A 24,338-nucleotide genomic window follows, 5' to 3' on the forward strand; every position below is an offset into this window, starting at 1 on the left:
TAAAGACAAAAATTCAACAATTACCAAGAGGTCAGCCAGGCTTAACAAACATCACTACTTTAACCATGAGGCTATGTTGAGAACAATTTTGATTGGTTGACAGGTGTAGGGAGAGTCTGAATTATCTGTCATTGCTTCAGGTTTCTGCCCCACATATGTATATAGGTACTAGTATGGTTTCTATGGACCACATGCTCCTGAAATCTGTGCAGCAATCAGATTTTCACAAATAGAATCCTATTTTAACCTGATGGAGAAAATAACTATTTTAACCATTAAACAAGGGATCGGCAGACTTTTTCCATAAAGGGCCAGATAGTAAAGATTTTACTTTGTGTGCCATACATTGTTTTGACTCAGCTATTCAGCTCTGCTATTGTAGCACAAAAGCAGCCATGTTTCAATAAAATTTTATTTACAAAAACAGGTGATGGGCCACATTTGCCCCCTCACTCATACTTTATCACCTCTTAAACAAATCATTCTTGAATGCCGACTGTGATGGGTAAGGTATAAGTAACTCCTAAGGCTACAAAGAGAACAGAACTCTCTGTGTTCAGAGATTGAAGGTTATAAACTATTTAACATATACCTACAACAAATTACTTCATTAAGTGCAGAATCTTTCTTTAAAGCAAAACTCACCCCTGACAACCAATTGATTAGTTTTGTAGGTTTAGATTTGTGTCTCATAATTCTTTTAAAGTGGGCCCGATTCACACTCTAGTCTGAAATAGTCTGAGTCTTGATTTAAATCTACCACATTACTCTGAAATAAGCACAGTAAGTTTGGGGGCTACCAGGAATACCAGAGAGGTATAATAATTTTAAATGTTCTATCCCTTCATTTCCTCTATCTCTGCTTACAGCAGCAATATTTTTACTCTGACTTCCTGTTTCTGGCACATGCCTTCTTTTTTTGCTGTGTTTATACTTCCCCCTGTCTGTGGTTAAATAAGTAGAAAGCCCTAAAGCTGTAGATTTAAGTCTCTCTCTCACTCTCGCACGCACTCTCTCTCTCTCATTCATTCCTACACATAGGCTTACACGCCTGCTCTCCTCTTTTTCTCTCTCTCAGAATGACAATTCTAGGTACAGCTTTTGGTATGGTTTTCTATTTACTTCAAGTCGTTTCTGGAGAAAGTGGCTATGCACAGAATGGTGAGTCATTTCTAACTTTTCTTTAGGATTGCCAATTCTATCTAGCATGTGCTTTAGGTTGTTCAGATCCCTGATAGACCTGAGCAGGGCACTGGGTTGGAATGGAATTTGAGAGCTTACCACATATCTGGTCATTTTGTATGTTCTAACCACAGGACAGAGGGCTAGGGGACAGTACTGAGAGTGGTTTGTAAAGTCTTAGAATCATCAAGAAGAAATGCAGTTGACTTTCCAAATGTGAATTTTAATGTTGGTCGATGTCTCTGCTCTTACAAAAAGAACACCCATGTAGATGCAATGATTGTGCTTGTTGGTTATACCGTGTTAAGAAATCAAGCTAGATTTGTTTTGTTTAGCTTTTTAGGAGGTCCCAAAAGCATAGCTTTTATGATAAAATAATGTCCAGAACAAAAATCTTTATCTGCATTTACCATTGCTATATCCCCAGCACCCAAAAGAGTGTGTAGGTTGCAGTTGACATTTAATGCATATTTGAGAATTTCTTCAAAGTACTTTAGTTTTGATAGATTCATTTGAGATTCTTAGTGAATAATTAAATAAAGATCTGAATGAGCTGTCTCACTGGAATATATTTAATCATCTCCATATCAACAAATTTACTGTCATATAATAATTCTCTTTGGGATTTTTGAAATTGCAGTTCTTAGAGGCAGATGCTGCCTACTTAATAAATACATTGTAATTACAACAAAACTGTAGACAAAGGTAAAGCAGCCAGAGCTACCTGAGAAGTTGGACCTCCAATTTCTTCCTGAAAATTAGACTCTTTCACTTTAAGAGTTAAAAAGTGTTTTTCTATCAAAGACATCAAACACATCAGCTTAATGACTCAGCTTAGATCACTTAAGTCACGCAACTACTAAAGGTGGAAATCCCTAAAATATTTTCATTACAGGGATTTTCATAAGTTTGACATTTTTTACACTGTGACCATGTATGATTCACTTTATGGGGCAATCATTATGCCATGGTAAATGTTACCTTGTGTTTGCACGAGAGACACTTGGCAGGAAACACATACATCTTACTCTTTGAAGTATAGTATCTATACTCCTTCTACTTCTTCCTGGTGACCACACTATTTTTAAAAGAAATAAAAATTCTAATTGAAAGCTGAGTTTTCACTTCAACTTTTTAAATTTCAGGATTTTTTTATGAGACCTGTAACTACCCATCTGCATGATCACATCAAAATACTATCCAGTGTGGGGTGTAAAATCATCAGCTGCTGTTTGTTGAAAGATGTTACTTCTCTGATAACCACAAGGATGATTAAGAGAAGAAAGGGCTACTTTTAAAATATCCAAACCTCTTACACTTTTAATCAACTAATTCCTTTCAGTAGGAAGACTTCTAAACTACATGACCTTGTCTACAACAAACATTCCAAAAAAAATAAATTTTAATTGTAAAATATGCTTAGATAGTGAGCATTTGAAAAATAATAGGTTAACTCACTGTTCAAAAGCTCTGTGTAATTTCGAAGCTGTAGTACTAACGCCTTTGACGTAGAACTTTTTTTCAAAGGAGCCCCAAAGGTCTCATGTTCATATTCTCAGAATTAGAGTTCTGATTTTACCTTTTCATTACTTATTTCTCGAAAAATATAATAATAGTCATAGCTAACCTTTATTGAATGCGTACTGCATTCTAAGCTGTCTTTGTAATTGGTCAGTGGTTCCTCATAAAAACATGAATTTACATATTGGAACACTAAGGCTTAGAGGGGTTGAGTAACCTGACAGAGGACCACAGCTACAAAGCAGAAAAACCAGGATTTAAACCCACGTCTGTCCAATTCTGGTGCTGGGGATCTCAACCACTGTGTATATTATTCTAACCTATAAAGTTTTCAGCTCCAAGCAGGTAGAACATCCTGTTTGTAAGTTGTTGAGGGGGATATTTCTTGGTTACAAGGCAACTTTTCTCATAAATACCTGCTGAAAAGCCAACGAACTGCTTCTTAAAACACAGCCACTTTCATTGCATGACCAGTGGTTTGCATACTGTGTGAGAATATGCATCACATTCATTTTGCCGGACTGGATGGCTGAGGGCAGATGGTGGGAGTGCTTTTTTCTGTTGCCAGGTCTCCTATACTGTTCTCTCTCTGGATTACTATGTATGTTGAAGCATTTGGGAGACAAAGCTGATCCATGGATGTCTAGAACCAAATCATAATGTAGGTTCTGTTGTATAGGATGGGTAGAAGGTCCAAAGAACAGAAACACATCAAGACAGCATGAGGACTGCCAAGTAAGGGCAGGCTAAAACTGCCCAGAACCATTTCATTGAGAAAGGTGCCAGCTCTTAAGGACCAAGATGTAAATCTGTAAGATTAGAAATGAATATGCTGAAATGTGAACCCTACATGGTGGGCTGACCCTCGTATGTAAAGCTGTCCTCAGGAGGAGAAACATAACCTACTGAAATTACATAAGAAGACTTTGCTGGGAGCAGAACTGAGAGCTGGGTGTGTTCTTGGAATGTTCACAGGATGTCTTCTAATTTCTTCCGAATTAGAAGACAAGAATGAACAAGCAGTACCCACAGTTCTTGTCTAGATGTGGCTTTTGAGATTTGTTGCTTTGACTGAACTGACCAGTCACTCAAATGGTTGGTCCACGCACAACCAGCTTTATTAACTTTCCCACAACCTACCAGGTTATTTAAATAAAGGTGGTGCTGTCTGTAGACCCCATGGCCTTTGGGACACTCAACAGGGATTTAATTTTAGTATGTTTTGTATCCAATTTAAAGCCCTAGAAGCATCTAATCCCTAGTACTGATAGACCTAGAAGCAGTCAGGCTCACACAGGAGCCCTCTGAGAATGGCTTTGATTACTCTGGATTTTCTCAGGTCCCAAACTGAGTATATTTGCTGACAAATTTTTCTCTATTAGATATTGTGAAATATACATACAAAATGTCTATTTAAACTGGGAGGCCTCAACCCAGTCTAAGAAATAGAATACTATCTGTGACAAATTGTGCTCTCCAAAAGTGACTGCAAAAATTCCTGGTTCCCCACATACTTCTAGAATTTGCTAACATCTACAAGATATGGTATTTATATTATAGAAGACCCATAAGCACAGAAGCAACATCTATAAGATTTATGGAAAGGTCTACCAGATCTAAGCCCTGTCAAATCTATTTTTTTTCTGTTTCCCTCAGTTAATAGCTTAAGGCAAAGTGCCTTAAATAAATATCCACCCAATGGAGATAATTAATGGTGCTTTTAGTTGGGACACCTATTTAGGCAAAGGAAAGCTACCCCTTAAAAAAGTGAACTTCTGACTATAAAACTGCTGTCATCTTCTTTCATTCAAAAAAACACTTGGGACGGAATAAATGAAGCCCAGGAATAAAGTCAAAGGCTACATTAGGTAGCATATGAAGTCATGGTGATAAGATATCTCTTACTTGAAATGTACAAGCTAACAGAAGAAATTGCCCCTTGAATAAAAGAAAGACTGTGTTTAGTGTTTCATTCTAGATCTCTAAAGCACTAACCCAATGGCAGAAATATTTAGGACTATTTGGAGGTTTTTTATTAATTGTGATGACTGTTGTTGTTTTTTATTAGAAAAATCTGTGCTCCTTAGGTTTTGTTTCAGTTTGGATTTCTTTTGGGGTTTTTTTTCTTTTGATTTTGGTTTTGGTTTTTGAAAACTGTTTCTTGTCTTTGCCCTTGACCTTTTCTTCTTTAGATAAACTATAATCACTTCTTTATGTCTGCCCCCCAAAGGCTGCCATTTCATTAAAGTCACTGCAGATTTTAAAAAGATGCGCTTATGTGCTTCATTACAAAGCTGCAGTTTTGTTTCTCTCCAGGAGACCTTGAAGATGCAGAGCTAGACGACTACTCATTCTCCTGCTACAGTCAGTTGGAAGTGAATGGATCCCAGCACTTGCTAAACTGTGCTTTTGATGATCCAGATGTCAACAGCACCAATCTGGAATTCGAAATATGGTGAGGAAAGGTGGCTTCAGTGGGTGCTTGGAAATACACGGTCTCTCTTTCTGTGTGCTGTGCAGCCACGGTGGCAAAGGAAGGATGGGGGCTAATTATCAAATATTACAATCGAATGAATTCCAAACACTCTGTGGAACTCCTTGACCTTCACCAAAAGACTTAGGCAAAGAAACTCATGGGTTCATCTTTCAGGTCCTGCTGCTGCAGCCAAATGACGGTATGGATCTGGGAGATGCCACATCCCTCCTGGCTTCATAGCAGAACTTAAACCCTACTTCTCCTAGGACACTCCTCCTCAAAAATCTCTTTGCCTGACATGAGATGGTTTCATGTTTTCAAGTTATACTCTGGAGCAGAGTTGCCTGGTTTCTAATCCCAATACCAGCACTTACTAGCTTTTTAACCTAGAGCTGGTTATGTAACTTATCTATGCTGCAATTTCTTCACCTGTTAAATGAGATATACTACCTGATAAGAAGGTTGTGATGACTAAATAATTTAATGCTTTAATACTTTAATTAGAAGACACATCCAGTATGTAACAATTAATGAAAAAGAGGCATTAAGTCTAAAATCTATGAACATAGACCTAACTTCCAACTTCTTGGCACAGTTTGACTTTAGATGATACCCTCAATACCAATTTTTCAAAATCCCACAGGCATAAATCAGCTCTTAGTTTCATGAGGCCTCAGAGAAAAGGCAAAGAAAAAGAGAAAGTCTCTGTTTTGAAAGTCTGGTAAAGAGCTCAGAGAGCTTTATCTTCTCCCTCCTCCATAAATCATTTCTTGTTGCTGAGGGTTACTATCTCCGGTGATTCAAAAAAATAATACTCTGACATCAAATTCTGAATTGTGGCTATCTCCAAATTCTTAACAGATGACCTAATTTTAGTTAGTTTTCTAGTAAGGAAAGTGAGCCAAGACCCACCAGTAGTAAAAGAGGGCTTTTTAAATTCTGTAGACACTCAGTCAACCCCCCACAATACGGAGCCTAGATAAGCCCTGAATTCCATGTCTTACATTCATTTTCAGGAGCTGTAGTCACTGGGTAAATATGGTCTTGGCCTTGAAGTCCACAGTGTGTTCTCTGTCTGCCTCTGTCAGTTCACTTCTATACTACACTTTCCAGGAATAAAATATGTCGAAAGAACAGGAACCTACCATGTCTAGAATCTATGCTGCAGTTAGACTACACTAAAACAGCCAAACAACTCAAACAATGTGGTCATTTTATGGGCAAAACCCCCTCCAACACAGAGGTTTGACTTTGAGTTCTCCAACCAGCTGACTGGTGGACAGCAGTCATCATTGTGGTTTCTCTTGAGAAGGCATAGCCTGACCTTTCTGTCCATTTTCACTCACTCGGCACCTACCACTTTCTTGCCCACTTGAACAAACTTGCCTACTTCCTTTAACAAGTCTCTTGATATTTCCTTCCCTATTTTAACTTATCTATAGCCTTCATTTGGGTTTTTCAATTAGATTCAGATATTTCCATTGGAAAGAAATTGTCTTAAGACATATTTTCAGTGTAAAACAATAAATAGGAACTCCTTGGTAGGTTAGGTGCTTCGGGAGAGTAGCTGCTTCATAAAGGTACCTAAACGTTGAGGGGCGTTTGGAGGAATTCCTAGGTTCAGGGTAGGCAACGTATCTCAGACTCACTTAAACAGAGTGCTATATTTGCTGGCTAGGTTGGGTTTCTTTTCCACAATGAAACTAGCTTTATTGGAGCTTTTTTACCCTGTTAATATAAATTTATAAAAAAGAAACTAGAAATCATTGAAAATTGTACAGTCTGCTTAAGTCATTACACAAGTGGGATTGTTGATAGAAACCATATGCTGTTTTCCATAGGGCTTAACTGAGGCATTTTCCTAGATTCACTTACCTGCCTGATCTGGCTGCCAGTCTCCTAGGTTTAGAAACAAAGTTACTTAGTGTTCAACGCATGGATCCATCTTTCAGGGATGAACTTGGATTAGCCCAATCACAGACGTGGATTACTAACATTCCAAATGACTACCTCATTGACAGATACAACTGTCATAGCGACCCAAATATTCATACCAGGCTCAGGGCCTACAGAGTTGGTGTCTCAGGGGAAGAGGGACAGAAGATTGCATATCAATATGAATCTACTCTTACTGGGGGACCTGAAAATTTTTCATTCCCCAGAACTTTAACCAGCTGTCAGGTACCTAGAGTGACAAAGTAGAAGTATTGGAAACAGGCACCTAGATTGGAATTCCAACAGCAACTCTCAACTAGCTCTTTTAGCCTCTGATTGTAACAACTGCCTTGCATTGGGATAGAAAGATTAGTGTCAAGCATATAGTCAGTACCTGTAAATGGTTCTTAATTCTTCCAGAGTAGTCTGATTTTTATTTAAAATGTGATCAAAAGGTTGTTCGATAAATATAGAAACAAAACAGAAATTTGTTGATTTTAAGAATAGACTTATTTGGCTTAGATCCCAAAGTGGTTAATTTTTAAAAATTAGTTGCCAGCATTTAAAGATTTAGGTATCTTTTTAAAAATCAGATTTGGTAATACTGATCACATACGGCAAAAAGTAGCTGAACATAATTCCAGTTGCTTCTATAAATGGGGAATGACATCTCAGTCCTGAAGTTAAACCCACTTTTCTCATTTAGGTTACCTGCATAGACAGCATTTGTACTTGAATTTGGGGCCCTGCTTTTTAGGTGTTTGCATGATTTTTTTTTTAAGATTTTTATTGGGGAATTGGGGGAAGGGGAACAGACAAGTTGGTGTCGTTTTGTTCTTCAGTCTAGTTGTGGAGGATGTTGCTTCACTGGCCCAAGTTGGCACCATCATTGCGCTCTTCCCGGGCGAGGCAGATCAGTCGCAGGCTTCTGGATGGCCGCTCACGGCGGCTGCTGGCCGCTCACGCTGGCTGCTGGCTACACACGGTAGCCCATGGCAACCCACTGCAGCAGGGGCTGCAGCCTACGCCATCACTGGCGACTCACAGCAGCCCAGCTCCAGGTTGAGCTGTTGTTCAGCATCTTAGCTGTTGAGGGCAGTGTCACTGGCCCTCATACGTGGGATCCGAACAGGGGCCCTCTGGCATCCCAAGCTAGTTCTTAACCAACGCGCCACTCAGCCGCCCTGCATAATTTTTATAGTCAGTTCTCAGAAAGCAATCATATTTCCTTTAGTTCCACATTCTTGGGGGCACCATAGGCATTCCCATGTACCGCCTACAGATACCACTTCAAATATGTCATTTTTTGTTTGCATCAACTACCACCAACATCACAGGCTGCACCTTGCCAAATCTAAGTCATACTTGGCTTCACTAGCAAAAACTGTCAAGTGTTGTTAATGTAGTTCTTCCTACAGTAAACCATATTAACTTTTAATGTCATTCCATGTTTTTCAGATAGATTCTGTCTTTCAGGGCCAAATGAGGAATAAAAGCTATTTTGGGTTTTGTTTTTATTATTTCCATGTAAGTATCTGTTTCACCATCATGCTAAATTATACAAGATGGCAAGAAATTTAGAAAGGTGAAGGTGGGATAAAGAATCAGGTGCTATGGTTCCCAGCAGTCTTTCCCTATTTTCAAAACAAGGAGATACGTGTGAGTGGCTTAGGGTTGATGTCCCCTGGGAAGGTCTCACAGGGTCAAATTTGTTAGCTTATAGTACTACTTGGATACTCCTCCCCTCAAATACCTTAGAATGACTCTATCCAACAGAAATACAGTGTGATCCACAAATGAGTGAACCAGAAAGCAATTTTAAATTTTCTAGTGGCCATATTACAACAAACAAAAAAACCAAAATAGGTAAAATTAATTTGAATAATATATTTAATTTAAATTAATATATCCAAAATAGTATCATTTCAACATGCAATCCATATAAACAAAAAGTATTGATGAGATATTTTACCTTCTTTCTTGCATACTCAATTTTCAAAATCTGGTGTGCATTTCATATTGAGAGCACATCTCAGTTTGGACCAGCCATATTTCAAGTGTCAAATAACCAAATGAGACAGGGGCTGTAGTCTTACAACATTCCTAATTCTAGCAGTGTATATAGTTAGCAGCCAAGTAAATTGCTTTAATTTAATGAAGTGAATTGAAATGAATTGGATTGAATTGAGTTGAACTACTCATGGGGAAACCCTAAGTTTCCTCCAATCACCTGAAGCCAGGATTAGTGTCAAGGTTATCTACCGTAGGTCATAGTTTTATCTTAGTCTCCTGGCATGGTATACCTTCCTCTCCCTCCCCACCCCATACACACATACAGAAGCTCCTGGAGTTCAGAGCCCTTAAAAGGATGCCCAGGTTCATAAGATTAGCCACATGGTCATCTTCATTTTTTTGTTGCTCGTTAATCTCATTCTCCCAAAAGTGGAAATGAACTGAGAATACCATTTTAGAGTCTTCCTAAACTTCCAGCAGAAATTTACTATATGTTAAGGATCTGTAGCTGAATATTCCACACATACTTGACTTACAAACATATTCTAAACTCAAAGATTGAACTAAAAGCCATTATCCTTCTAATTTCTCCAATTACATGTTTACCTAAAATTTAGAAATTGGATTCTGCTCCAATTCTCTCCTTTTATCCTTAGTTATCAAACCATGAGAGTGTTGCCATTTTCAAAATTTTCCATCTGATACTGCTCCCAGGTTTCTTCCCTGTAATCCATTTAGCTTACCTTAAATACTGGCTTTTTACTTTTTCTCTACTCGAGCCCAAAAAGGAATACATTTTCTGGAAACTACACACACACACACACACACACACACACACACACACACACACACACACACACACCCCAAAGCCAGAACAACCATATGCTCCTAAAACATAAGTTATGAAAAAGCAATATTTTGGGGGGAAGGGTAATTTTAAGTAATATCACACAAATAATAAGCATATTTAGCCAATTAATTAAACTTAAATGGAGCTTAATCAGTCACTCAAAGACCACAGCAGCCCAAAGGTGAGATTCTGCACCTACAGTTGAGGAGTTCTCAGATGTTAACTCCATGCCCATTTCACCTCAAGCCATACAGACATGTTCTTTCTGTTGAGTCCAGGAATGATCTTCCAAAGGGCTCACTTTGAGCACATGCAGAGAAAAGTGCACACAAAAGAAACCAAACAAACCAACACACATTCTGTGTTGTAGGTAGTAAGGAACCTTTCACCAAAGAAACCAACACACATTCTGTGTTGTAGGTAGTAAAGAACCTTTCTAGAACACGTTCCCTATGATTTTTTTAAATATCTGATTAATGAGGATTCTTTTCATGTAAGCAAACTTACACAAAGGTTCCTTTTTCTGCTATTATCATAGCTTTATAGTATATTTGAAATCAAGTACACTAAAGCCTTCATATTTGTTCTATTTTTTTCAATGTTGCTTTGTCTATTCTTTGTATTTCCACATAAATTTTAGAATCAACTTGTCAACTTTTTTAAATTACTGCTGAGATTTTGATCAATATTATATATACCAGTTTGGGAAACTTTTCCATCTTTTTACTACTGAATTTGCTCATCCATGAATGTAACTTCATTTATTTAGATCCCCTTTCATGGCTTTCAGGACTGTTTTGAAATTTCCATTGCAAAGGCCTTAAACATCTTTTATTCATTTTATTTCTAGGCATTTTGTGTTTTTATTGCTATCATAAATGATGCTGTTATTTTTAAAATCAGTTTTCTAATTGTTTGAAACTAGCCTATAGAATATATAATTGACTTTTGTACAATGGCCTTGATGAATTCACTTTATTAGTTCTTATCATTGTATTAGAGAATCTTTTATTATTTTCTATGTGAACAAACATTGTCTGCAAATAAAGGAAGTCTTTATTCTTCCTTTCCAATCTAGGTGCCTTTTGTTTCTGTTGTCTAGCACTGGCTAGGCATACTGTTGAATATAAATGGTGAAGGTGGGTATCCCTGTGTTGTCTTTATCTTAGGGAAAAATATTCACAATTTCACCATTAAGTGTACTAACTATAGACTTTTTGTAAATGCCCTTTATCAGGTTGAGTAAGTGTCCACCTATTAATTGTCTACTGAGAGTTTTTATCATAAACGGATGATGAATTTTAACAAATGTTTTATCTGCATCACTTGAGATGACCAGATAATGTCTTTTATTCTGTTAATATGAATTATATTGATCGATCTTTGTTGAACCTATCTTGATATTCTGGGATACATCCTACTTTTTCACTATGTATTAGCATCAATGTGTTAATATTTTCTTAAGGAACTTTGCATCTACATTCTTCAGGGAAATTTACCTGTAAATTTCTTTTCTATAATACTTTTTTTGCCAGCTTTTGGTATCAGGGTTGAGCTAACATCATAAAATAAGCTGAGAGGGGTCCATTTCTCCCCTGTTTCCTGGAAAAATTTATGTGAGATTGGCACTATTTCTTATATATCTGACAGAGTTTACCAGCATATAACCATCTGGAGGTAGAGTTTTCTTTGGAGTTTATTAATAATAAATTTAATTTCTTTGAAACAAATGGAGCAATTGAAATATTCAGTTTCTTCCTTGTTTTCACTTTGGAGCAATAGCTCTTTATTTATTTTTATTATTTTTTTTTTATTGGGGAGTTACGGAGGGGGACAGTGTTGGGGAATTGGAGAAGCAGCACGCTGTGTTTTTCCAGGACCCATCAGTTCCAAGTTGTTGTCCTTCAATCTTAGTTGTGGAGGGCGCGAGCTCAGCTCCAAGTCTACTCGCCACTTTCAATCTATTGGGTCATTGAGAAAGTCATGAGGCATTTTTGCATTGAAAAACATAGAAAAATACGTCATGACTTTCCCGACAACCCAATAGTCATGGGGGAGGGGGGAGCGTAGTACACCATCCCAAGCGGGAGTCAAGCCAGCAACCTTGTTGCACAGAGCCATCTGGCTGCCCGTAGGCCACTCGCAGCTGCTCAGCTCAAGGTGCTGTGTTCAATCTTAGTTGTGGGGGGAGGGAGGTAAGTTGCGGGGGGAGGGAGAGTTCAGCCCACTATCCCACCATCCCATACTGGTGTAGAACTGGCAACCTTGCTGCTAAGAGCACATGCTCTCTCCAGCTCAAAGGCAGCTCAGAGGCAGCTCAGCTCGGGCACAGCTCACTGGCCCATGTGAGAATCGAACCAGTGACTCTGTTGCTCAGAACTCACGCTCTTAACCAACTGAGTCACTTGGCCAGTCTCAATATCTCTTTTCAGTGATTGCTCTAAAGATTATAATATTCAATCTTATCAGAGCTTATTTAGATTTAATATGGTACTATTTTGTGTAAATTATAAGAAATTTGCAACAATGAAGTTCCACTTATCCTATCCTTTGAACTATTGTTGTCATACGTTTTACATCTACATACCTTATAAATGTCACAATAATGTTATAATATTTGCTGTATAAAACCTATTGATGATCTAAAATTGGAGCACAGTCAAAATTACTTATGAAAAGCCCTAAATTACCTATTAAATATATATGGTTTTATGTATATAATCTTTTAGACTATTTTATCACCTTTAACCCATTTTTGGTCAATGTTTCTTTCCAGGTTTATTTCTTCAATTTATTCCTATAACACATCAAAAGACATAATTACCTTCCCAACTAAATAAAGCATTTGTTTTTCAGTGATCAATTATTTAAAAATGAGAATTTTCCATTATTTTCATGAACATGCTTGACTATGTTAGATTCAGTTGCATCTAATACCTCAGTAAATCATCACTGATAGTAAAAACAGCAAAAAGCTACATTATTTTCATTCTTTCTCCCCCTTGAGCATGCACCTACCCACTCACACACCTGTGAACAGAGCTGCAGCCAAACAACTAAAACGTACGTGTGATACCATTCCATTCTATACAGGAACTCCTACTTTAATTAAGACAGATCCCCCTTTTGTTTCTGCAGTGAGGCCCTTTTGATTGTAAAGTGTCTGACTTTTAGTAAACTGCAAGACGTGTATCTCCTCAAGACAGATAAATTCTTACTGATTGGAGACAGCAAAGTATGTGTGAAGCTTAGAAGAAAGATCGTAACCTGCAGAAAAATCAAGATATTCAATATAGGTAAGAAGAACATGGGGGTATGGTTGCCATTTTTCAGATATCTAAAGACATTGATATTCTCTGGATTTTCTGGATTTTAAAAGTAGACAAATCATGAAAGCTATTTGCAATAGAGAATAGGAAATTGTCTAATATAAATAATTTTTAAAATAAATGAAAGTTTTGACGCTTATGCTATTAAGTCTTACTGTGAGCAAATTCGGAGGCTCTTCAAACTCAACTACGAATGACAGTGATTGGCACCTACAGATTGAAAGAAGAGGTCAACCACACAAAGTGTCTAACTAGAGCCGGGCCTCCTGTCGTCCACCCATGTATGTCCTGTCCTTTCCTCTCCTCCCTCCTCACCACCTCCTGTCCTTCACCCTACCTTCTCCTGAATTTCATGTAGTCTTCTCCCCCTGCACTTACCATACTCTGAGTGTGTTTAGCTAAATCATCAAGTTACTTTAAAAAGTAAATATGCCTTCTATATTAGAGTTCTCCAGAAGAAACAGAACCAATAAATAAACCTCTGAAAGAGATTTAAGAAATTGACTCACATGATTGTGGGGGCTGCCAAGTTTGAAATTTGTAAGGCAAGCCAGAAGGTTAGAAATTCAGGTCAGAGTAGATATTTTAGTCTTGCATCCAAATTCCACAGGGTGAGCTAGGCAGCCTGGAAACTCAGCCGGTGTTTCTAGTATATGTTGCATTCTTCAGACAGGCTTGTTGCTTCTTCAGGGCATCTTCAGTCTTTGTTTTTAAGGCCTTCATGTAATTGAATGAAGCCTACAACGTTATGGAGGGTAACTTTGTTTTACTCAAAGTCTACTGCTTTAAATATTAGCTGTGTTTTTAAAAAACATACTTTTAGACTAGTGTTTGATCAAACAACTGGGCACCATGTTGACACATGAAGTTACCATCACACATTTCTAAAAGGCCTATTTTTGAGGATTGATGCCAAATCTGATTTGGCCTAAGATACACATATTATACTTTGCCAAAAAAAATGATAACTATATTTCAAAGAAAATATAATTTGAATTATTAAACTCATCTGCATGTTTTCTTTGGTTCTATGTAATACCCATATATATAATAACATGAATTAGTAAATCCATTCAATTATCTGGTTATAAGTCAATATTAATTACCAATATGCTATTTGGTTACCAGGCAAGTAAATCAAAACACTCAAAAAGATTGGGACTATAGACACAAATATTTCTTCCATTACTTACAAGATTTATGACCCTGAGGTGAAAATAAGGTTCTTTTTCAAAACCTCAGAGATACCCTAGTACTGGAGAAGGTCTAAGGCAATTATGATATACCACTGCAATAAAATACTAACTACTTGTCTGCATTCTACCTATGGAGATTTACAAGTGAAACTATATAAATATGAAAAGCTATTTAAAATGATTGAAGTGATGAATTTCTTTGCTGGTTTTAAATAATATTGTTCTGTATCTTCCTATTCTCAACATCCCTCTTCACCCTCCAAAAATAAAATTAAATATGAGAGCAATATTCATTAGAGACAACAAAGAGAAACTTGGAATCTAATCTCAGCTTTGTTTCACTAAGATGGTAAAATAAAGAATAAACCAAAAGTTTCGTATGTGAACAACTATCTTGTAAAAAAGCAGTGGTAGTGAGAAGGAGACATAGACACCACTGGTGTGAGTGTCGTCTAGGTGGGGATGACAACCACAAGGTATCTCTGAGTATACAACACAAGCAAGCTAGGTTTTGATCGTTTGAAGACTACACTGCTATGGATGGATGTTCAGTTCGTGCACTGCACAAGAGCACTGTATCTAAAGGTTCACCATTTACATCGCAAATATACTGGGTTGTCGGAAAAATCCTGATGTATTATTCTATGTTTTTCGTTGCAAAAATGCGTCATGACTTTTCTGACAACCCAATATCAATATATTCGCTCTCTGAGAACAGGCAGAGAGGGTAGAGATTTGATTTTTAGTCCTTCCACAGAGTCCTGGAGCATCAGGAGAGAGCCTCTTCTATAGAAACCCACACCAGTAAACAGGGTCTGCACGTGTTCCAGGGAGTAAACATGTGAAACCTCATAGCATACCCACAGGCTGCAGGTGACACCACAACCCCCAGATCTCACATGCCCAGGGCTTTTTGCAGTCCACATTCAGTACCACCCAGCTGATTGCAAACCTGACATGTCTCATCAGAGGGGCAATGGAGAGAGACAGGCGATCCACATTGCTGGTAACAGGGACCCTTGGGAAAGCGGTGGTGTCAGCACCGTGGGGCTTTGGAAAGCACCCCTGGGCAAGCAGGATAAGAGGTGGTAAAGGTGTGTCTCACAGTAGCATCTTCTTCTGGTTCCTAATGTGACGTTTCATTAAGGGAACTATTATTTAATTGAATTTAAACTGGATGCCCCTTATTGAACCTCAGAGCCAGAGCTCCCCTGCAACCACCTGCTCTCTCATTTACCTCCCCTTCTTTAGGTGTGAACCCCCTAACAAGGCCACAGGGACAGCTTCCTGCCTTCCCACTTTTCTTGGCAGGTTAAATTCATATAATTGTTCAGGGTGTGCAAGAATAAATTAACTTTTTAAAATGTTGCTCGAGGAATAAGCACCGTCTTCGAATGCATTCAGAGACACCATTTGGGCTAGAGGCAGACATGTGGGGACAAGCCAGTGGGACATATCAGAGTCCAGAAACAAAAGTTAAATGAAGAAGAGTGGGCATCAGAATCAGACAGAATTGAATTTAAATCCTCTTATAACACCCTACAGGGGCCTGAACTAAAGTTAATCAACTTCTCTGAGACTCAGTTTCCTCATCAGCAGAGTGGAGATGAATTATTGTTGATGGAAATGGCCTAAGTAGCTTGGCCCTTAGTAGATACATATCAATCTTAGCCTATTCTTCCTTTAGTTCTTCCTTCATTGAGAGTCCTTGGGAGATGGGGATGGGAAAAGGAACTCAAGTGTCAGAGGTTTTGTTGGGAACGTGACTCTTAATTATTTCTTTGAATAAAGGGTAAGAACTGTCTTGGCAGGTGTAAAAAGGTTGACAGTATTCTCTGTTGGTCTGTTTCTATACACCCATCCCTTTTGCCCCTGCTTCCTTTCAGGGCATCTTCCCTTTTCATAGTGTATACAATGGTAAAACAGGATCAACTTCTTTCACAAGACATCCAAAGGCAAAGAAGGAGCCACTTCCTCTTCTTTGCAGTACCTCTGAGGCAATGCAGGAGAAACTTAGGCAGACACCACTATGAGAAACTGATGATAATAAGTGGGCCAAACGCCCCAATGTGAGTTCATTTTACTGGGTCAGCAAATGGGTCTTAAAGCCCAGCTTAGACTGCCTAGAATCCCGCTCAGTCTACCAAGTGAAAGTTTCATGAGCCCACACTGTCTTGTTAACAAGAGGTTTAGGTTAGATTTTAACTTAGGTGTTCCCTCATCTCTATTTGAGATCAGCCATGCAAAAAAGTGGCTGCCCCGTCCCTCGATAACTACCCTCCAAGACTTTGGTGAAAGATCAGCTAAGAGGCCACGCACGACAGGGAGGCCCCCCCAGTCAATGTTGGGGAGGAGCCCTGACACACATGCTCATCGAGGAACTCAATACCTTTCTCAGGGTGTATTCTGCCTGAAGTAATACCTGTATTCCTCCAACAGCATTTCATATAAGGTGTGTGTGACCCTAACTGCAACTGTGAGGCAGGCAGGCAGGCGGAAGGAAGAGGCCAGAGAAAAGTGTAGAGTTAATGCAAACAAGGTTGAAGAGGAGGCAGCCTGAGGTCCCACCGGAAGTTCTGAGCCAGGGCCAGGGTGCCCAGCCTCAACTACGTAGCTGACATGAGGTGCAAGGCTCCCAGCTTATCATAGCTGATCTTATTGGAATAACGAAGACTCGAAGTTTAAATATTCCTGCTTTGGGGTTAGTTAATAATAAGTACTCAAAAAGCAAAGAGAATGTGTTTTAGTGTAAGAGTAACACCAGCTGCTATAGCAAATAAGCCCTAAAACATATGATAGCTCAAACACCCTAAGTTTATTTCTTGCTAATATTTCTTTCTAACCTGTGAATTGCAGTCCTCCAAGCACTATTCAGGTCATCTTCATCCTGGGGCTCCATCTGAAATATCTGACTCCAAGTGGTGAAAATAGAACAGGCATAGGGTCACACATGTGGGGTTTCTGAGCCAGGATAAGAGGTGATACACATCACTTCCCACTCATACGGCTCATTAGGCCACAACCAACTGCAAGGGAGGCTGAAAAACGTAGTCAGGCTTTGATCCAGGAAGAAGAAATGGTGTTCTGAACATGACTGTCATTTTCAGGATAGATGAAATTTAAAAATTATAATTATTTCCTTGACTGCCCTGTTTTTTTCCTTTCCAGTTAAACCTGAGGCTCCTTTTGACCTAAGAGTCATCTATCGCAAGGAAGCAAATGACTTTGTGGTGACATTTAATACATCGCACTTACAAAAGACTTATGTAACAAAGTTAATCCATGAGATAGCCTACCGCCAGGAAAACAATGAAAATGACTGGATGGTATGTAGAACAACTACATTTATGGATTATGACATTTATAAAGATGTATATATAAGTGTGCTTAATAAATAAATTACATATATAAATTACAAATATATATATGTATATACATATATACATATATATACATATATATAAATTACAATATATAAACATATAAAACTATAAAATAGAAACTTCTTAATATTATAGATTTTATTGTCCCAGAGGTACATTTAACTGGGGAGGTCCACTAGCAATTTTACACTCAAAATGTTATCTTTTACTGAAAGAAGCTTCCAAGTGTATAAGCTTCGAGTCCCACAAAACCTGGATCGTCTCTAGCCCAGTCCTGCTCTAGCTCTGCTTTTATTTATTTCTTGCTCTATTTTTTGTCTTTGTAATGGTTCTAAATTAGGTTGATGGATTAACAATATAAGTCAAGACCAAATCAATCCTCTTTATTTTGGGGCCTTAAAAAGTAGCACATTTAGCACTGCTCTCACAGGCAAATCAGGCAAAAACATCACTGAGTCTGGTTTATGGAAGTTGTGAGAGCAAAATAAAGGAGTAAAAAAGGAGAGGAGGAAAAATATTTTTCTTCATTTTTGTTTTTTAAGTCTGAATCCTTAGTTCTTGAATAACCACTACATTTTCACCCTTTATAATCTGGGGGGTTATTTAGACTTCGTGATTCACTGTGGTTGAAATGGTCTGGCTGCCCCCTGCAATCTGTTTGGGGGAGGTGGTGGGGAAAAGGTAGAGTGTCCCAGGTTGTCGGATTCCTTTGAACCCACTGGTTTACCTTCCGTCCTTTTTGCACCACATGGACAGAAAACAGATGAAAGGTTCTCTTTCTCAAGACAAATAGCGTGCCTGCTTATCCACACCGTTCTCCTTTCTAAGACAAGGATCAGCTTTGTTTGCAGTAGGCTACCTTATGCTGCTTACAGAAGTGTAACGCCTGCCCCAGACCATCATCTCCCTTCTTCTGTCACCCCCTACACACACACCCACACACACACGCACATGCACACACGCACATGCACACACGCACATGCACACACACACACACACACACTCACTGGACTGCACTTGATCCTACCCTCTTCCAGTCTTTATTTGAAAATTGCACCAAGAGAAAAGCAATTATAGTGGGGAAAGGAAGGACTTCGGGAAAAAAAAAAAAGTGCCAGAACAATCAATTAACTGTTTAGGGGAAAATTAAGTTAAATGCCTAAACCCCTCCACTTAACAACAAAAGCACAAAAAAGATTTAAGGAAATTATGTCAAAGGAAAAGTCTAAATAAGCTAGAAAATAAATAGGTGAATGTTTATATAATGTTGACATAAAGAAGAACATTCTAAGCATAAAATCAGTAAAAGAAAGTAAAAGATTGATACAGATGACTACATAAAAATAAAGTTTTTTAAATGTTAGTACACACAATAATCAAAATTGTAAGGCAAATTAAATATTAGGATTATGTTGCCACACTTACAATTGACAGATGGTTGATATCCTTAATTATAAGGAAGTCGTAAAGTCATCAGAAAAAAACAAATCTAACAATAGAAAAATCAGCAAGAAACTTGGAAATATTTCACAAAATAAGAAATATATAAATTCAATAAACATGAAAACTAATAATCAAATTAATATAAATGTAAATAAAAATGGGACATACTTTTTACCAGAAAATCCATAGAACTCCTGTTTTCTTAAGGGTAATACCCAGTATTGGAGAGACTGCTGTCTCTATATTGCTATTCACAATGTAGAATGGCATCTTTCCGGAGGGAAATGATTTTTTGCTCTCTAAACTCACCATTCCCTTTCATCTCCCCTTGGGTGGTGAAAGGGCAGAGAAAGGAAGAGATTGAAGTATAGAAAAAAAGGTGGGAGTCTGGGAGTGATTTATATCCTCTCCAAACAGGAGAGCCCAGCTCACCTGAATAGACCCATTGTACCACTGCCCGCCTCCACCGTTTGTAACATCATTTATGAGCTCATAGTCTCTGCCCCAAATTCTGCCCCTGGCCCCTCCACATGTCAGGGTTCCTTCTTGTAACAAATATGACAGAACTTTGAGACAACGTCCACAAGACTAAAGACACTTGACTTGAATGAGTTGGGAGATCTGGGCAGCATCTTCATCCTAAAAATATGGTGGCACTTTTTTTGCTCTTTAGCATGTGAATTTATCCAGCACAAAGCTGACACTCCTACAGAGAAAGCTACAACCTGATGCAACGTATGAGATTAAAGTCCGGTCCATCCCTGGTGTTGACTATTTCAGAGGCTTCTGGAGTGAATGGAGTCCAAGTGTCCGCTTCAAAACTCCGGAGACCAAAGACCCAGGTGAGAGATGACTGGCATCTCTGTTCCCCACATAGCACTTTGAAGATCAAACTGTGTGAGTGACACACAATGTGATATACAGATGATGTATTACCTGAAACCCATGTAACTTGACTAACAATTGTCACTCCAATAAACTTTATTTTAAAAACACATTTGTGAGTGAGAGTGAAAGAGATGACTCCCCTGAGGGCATTTTTACATTTTCTTTGGAGAAGACCTGCCATCTTTTCCCATTCTGTGAAGAACAAGGAAGTGGTGGAAGTAGGACCTTTAGTTTCTGATCTTTAGTAGCTGTCTAGATGCTGTGGCCCTGGGTGCTCCTGGGAGCTACTAATAATTCTGAACCAAATCCCCACCCACTACCTACAGCTTATCAAATTAGACCGGGACCCCCCAATGGCTGTTGTCTCTAAGGCCCCTCTAGGGAATGTCTTTATTGATGGCAGATTGGCAGACTGATGTGGCTCTCCCATGCCTCCTTTTCCAGAATAATGAAGATATCCTGGGGGTCTAGGAAGTGAGAATGGCCAGAAAATCCAAAGGACATGGCTCAGGCAGACCTCTGGGGACTCAGCGCAATGCGCATATACCTTCCCTTTGAGGGATGAGGGGAACTGTTCTACCATATTCTAGAAATGGCTGGGAATGCAGGATAGAGTATCCATCTCATTATTCCCTGCTCAACTTCTTTCTCTTGGCGATGGGAGTCAGGGAGGGAATGCTGATATCTTTAATGCTGGGTCATTTTTACATTTCAAGTGACAGATGTTCTAGATCTGCTAACATAAGTCAGTGTGATTTACTAAAGCCAAAAGTCCCCCATAAAGCTATTATATCATACTGTTCACTGAAGAGCAACTTTCAAGAACTAACAAATGGGCTCGAAGTACTAAGTAAACTCAAGGCATCCTGAAGCCTCTCCCACTTCATGCTTACTGATTGTTAACCTAGAATTATCCTTGTATTTCAGGGGAAATGAATCCTGTTCTACTAATTATCAGCATGATGAGTTTCTTCTGTGTGGCTCTGATGGTCATCTTGGCCTGTGTGTTATGGAAAAAAAGGTGAATTTCTTTAATCAAGAGGGTGGCTATGCAGGGACCCAGACAGTCAGAGCTCTAACCCTATTTATTGATGAGAAAACTACAAAGGGGAATAAGGCATTTCAGGAATTATACGCCCAACATTTCTTCTCATCCTCAGGCACTGGTGACTTTCCATAATTAATTTCCTAAGAGGTGAAAATATATAAACTGAATATAGGGCAAATCCCCCTCCCAAATTTTTTTCCGAAAGGTTTAGGAGCCATGCCTCCAGAATGTGTAAGCAACTAGAGGCACACATGAAAAATGCAGAATACATTTGAAGTGTTGACTTTTAGTACATGCATTTAGTACATGGGATTTTTGCATTCTATCTCACGATTGGGCCATGACTGTTTCATCATAAAAATGATGTTTTAGATACAGACCAGTCAAGTTAGTAATGCTCTAGAAAGATGCCCTCAGCATGGGGCCATGTATTGCAAGAATTGCAAATATTCCAGCTTGAAAAGCACCACCTTAAAGCAATGCCTGTGGGTAACATAGAAACTGTTTCTCACTTCTACCAAAATAAGAGATAAAGGTTTGCTGCCAGTCAAGACAAGGAATAAGATGACAGCATCTATATAGTAAAGGAGCAGGGCAAATTTTAGTTTCATAAGTACACCAAACCACTTCATTGCCAAGCCTCATTGTACCTTTTCTCCAGGGCTCTGTCTCAGAGGTATATCATTGTTATGTCTTGTTCACTGAGTAGATCACTGAAAACAATCTCTGGTCCAACTCTCCCATGGACTGGTAGGGCACTGAGGACCAGAGAAAGCAAGGCACCTGCCCGAGGTGACTCACCTAGCTGTGTCAGAGCCAAGACTAGAAACTCATTCTTCTGATTCCTGGATCAGAATAAATGGAAAGATCAATTGTGCCTGCTCCCTCTGCCATGCATCTGATCTATCAATGTCAATGTCTTCTTATTTCAGAATTAAGCCTATCATATGGCCCAGTCTCCCTGATCATAAGAAAACTCTAGAGCAACTATGCAAGAAACCAAAAAAGGTGAGTGCTTCTGATGTTCTTCTATCACTATGTTGGAGGTGTCCCAGTAGCCAAGAATGATACTGCAGGATAAGGAATAGTTGAACCTCAAGTTATGCTCTTTTGTTCACCCCAAACCAGAATCTCTTGTAAGATCCTAGCTGCAACTTCTAGAGATAGGAAACTAAAATGAGTTACAAATCCCAGGCCTCCTCAGGGTGGAGGGCACAGTCAGTGGTTGCTTCAGACCCTGAGGCAACATAGAACCTCCAAAAGCAGAGTCAGCTAGAACATGTGGGTTTATCTCTGGTATTCCCTAGTAAACCTATTGCAGTTCTTTAGAAATTTTCTTGAACAGAGCATTTGGTGGTGTGTCTCTCTGGTGCACTCTTAATGCCTTTTCTCTTTTTTGGTGCAGAATTTGCATGTGAGCTTCAATCCTGAAAGTTTCCTGGACTGCCAGATTCATAAGGTGGATGGCATTCAAGCTAGAGAAGAAGTGGAAAGCTTCCTGCAAGACACGTTTTCTCCACAACTAGAGGAATCTGAGAAGCAGAGGGCTGGAGGGAGTGTGCAGGGCTCCAACTGGCCATCCAATCATGCAGTCATCACCCCAAAAACTTTCAGAGGAGATGCACCCCTCGGGTGCCTGGCTGGGAATGTCAGTGTGTGTGATGCCTCTGAGGTCTCCTCCTCCAGGTCCCCAGATTGCAGGGCAGGTAGCAACAATGAGCCTCATGGGTACCAGGGCCTGCTGGGTGGCCCTGGAACTACAAATGGCATTCTGTCCCCTCTGTTTCCTTTCCAATCAGAAATCCTGACATTCAACCCAGCTACCCAAGGACAACCCCTCCTCACTTCCTTGGGATCAAGTCAAGAAGAAGCATATGTCACCATGTCCAGCTTCTACCAAAACCAGTAAATCATTGTGACCAACAAAGATAACTGAGCTCCTACTCTCCCTCACCTCGCTGAGAAGACCGAATGAACGCAACCCTCTCCACAACCTACAGGATTCTGAAACATCGCTTTGCCCACTGCTTCACCCCCACTTCAGTGGCCTTCAGATGAGGCAAGAGCATTCTGTTTTAGGCAACCCAAATGGTTCCATTATTTCAGATGGTACAAAAGGCAGGAAAGAGTGAAAGAAAGGATGGAGGAAAGGATGGAGATGGAGGGGTGAGGAAGGCAGGAAGGCAGAAAGGGAAGAAAGAACGAAAGGGGGACAAGAATGAGCCTGCCTATTATTAGGACTTACTAGATCTCCAATGCTTGCTAGTGCACATGTAATCTCACAGAGTCCTCACAATCATCCCAGAAGGCAGGGCAATTATTATTATTATTCTCTTTGGTACAGATGATGAAACTGAGGCTTGAAGCAACTTGTCCATGTTCCCCACTCAGCAAGGGGTGGAACCAAGATCTGATGCTCAAAAGTCTAACTGCAGTCTCCCCAGAGCCATGTTCCTGCCTCTCAACTAGGGGCTGCCCCACTCTCAAGTACCAAACCTCACTATTAACAGGGTGACTATATAATTCATGTCGAAAACTGGGTCACTTTTGAAAGTAAAAGGAGAAGTTATAAATAATCACTCCAGGACAATATGCATAAACTGGGAGTTTCCCAGACAAATGGGACACCCTTGAGTTCGGCCACCCGACTAAAAAAGCTATGAGGAAGAAAGTGGGAGAGAAATGGTCTCACGATGTGTGAGGTACCACGGCCAGCCATGTCCACAAAAAATGAAGATGGCAACAAAATGCAACAAGCCCATTTCATTTCATTTTTTCTGAAAAGTGCTCAAAGAGAGGATAAACTAGAAGCCCAGAATTTCTACTGTTAGTTATCAAGAGCACAAGCCCCTCGCTACCACCATCCAGCTGCAACCCATGGATGGAAGAAGAACCTGCTGCCCACTGGACACTGGTGCATGCGAGCAATGAGTGAGGAGATAACCCTTCTATATGTGTAGAGACTGCCCCAACCCAAACTCATCCACAGACCATCCCAAGTTCCACAGCTGTTGCCACAAACATTAGGGAGATGAAGTCAAAATAAGCGAGTGAACGCATCATGGCCACATTCC

At 39.4% G+C, this 24,338-nt stretch overlaps 1 protein-coding gene across 1 annotated transcript; it reads left to right on the top strand.

Annotated features, from left to right (window-relative positions):
- Positions 1 to 973: 973 nt before the first annotated feature.
- Positions 974 to 24,338, top strand: IL7R (interleukin 7 receptor). The gene is made up of 8 exons (XM_019632973.1): positions 974 to 1,161; positions 5,020 to 5,158; positions 13,116 to 13,273; positions 17,671 to 17,828; positions 20,002 to 20,170; positions 21,144 to 21,237; positions 22,197 to 22,272; positions 22,670 to 24,338. The coding sequence occupies exons 1-8, from the start codon at positions 1,080 to 1,082 to the stop codon at positions 23,171 to 23,173; spliced, it is 1,380 nt and encodes a 459-aa protein (XP_019488518.1). The 5' UTR covers positions 974 to 1,079; the 3' UTR covers positions 23,174 to 24,338.

Source organism: Hipposideros armiger, unplaced genomic scaffold (genome assembly GCF_001890085.2).
Source record: "Hipposideros armiger isolate ML-2016 unplaced genomic scaffold, ASM189008v1 scaffold_1214, whole genome shotgun sequence".
NCBI lineage: Eukaryota > Metazoa > Chordata > Mammalia > Chiroptera > Hipposideridae > Hipposideros > Hipposideros armiger.

Excerpts from the sequence above, each read along its gene's own strand:
- IL7R (XM_019632973.1), top strand. The coding sequence starts at position 1,080 with ATGACAATTCTAGGTACAGCTTTTGGTATGGTTTTCTATTTACTTCAA. Across the intron at positions 5,159-13,115 it reads AATCTGGAATTCGAAATATG|TGAGGCCCTTTTGATTGTAA; the intron begins GTGAGGAAAGGT and ends TTGTTTCTGCAG. Across the intron at positions 17,829-20,001 it reads ACAATGAAAATGACTGGATG|CATGTGAATTTATCCAGCAC; the intron begins GTATGTAGAACA and ends TTTGCTCTTTAG.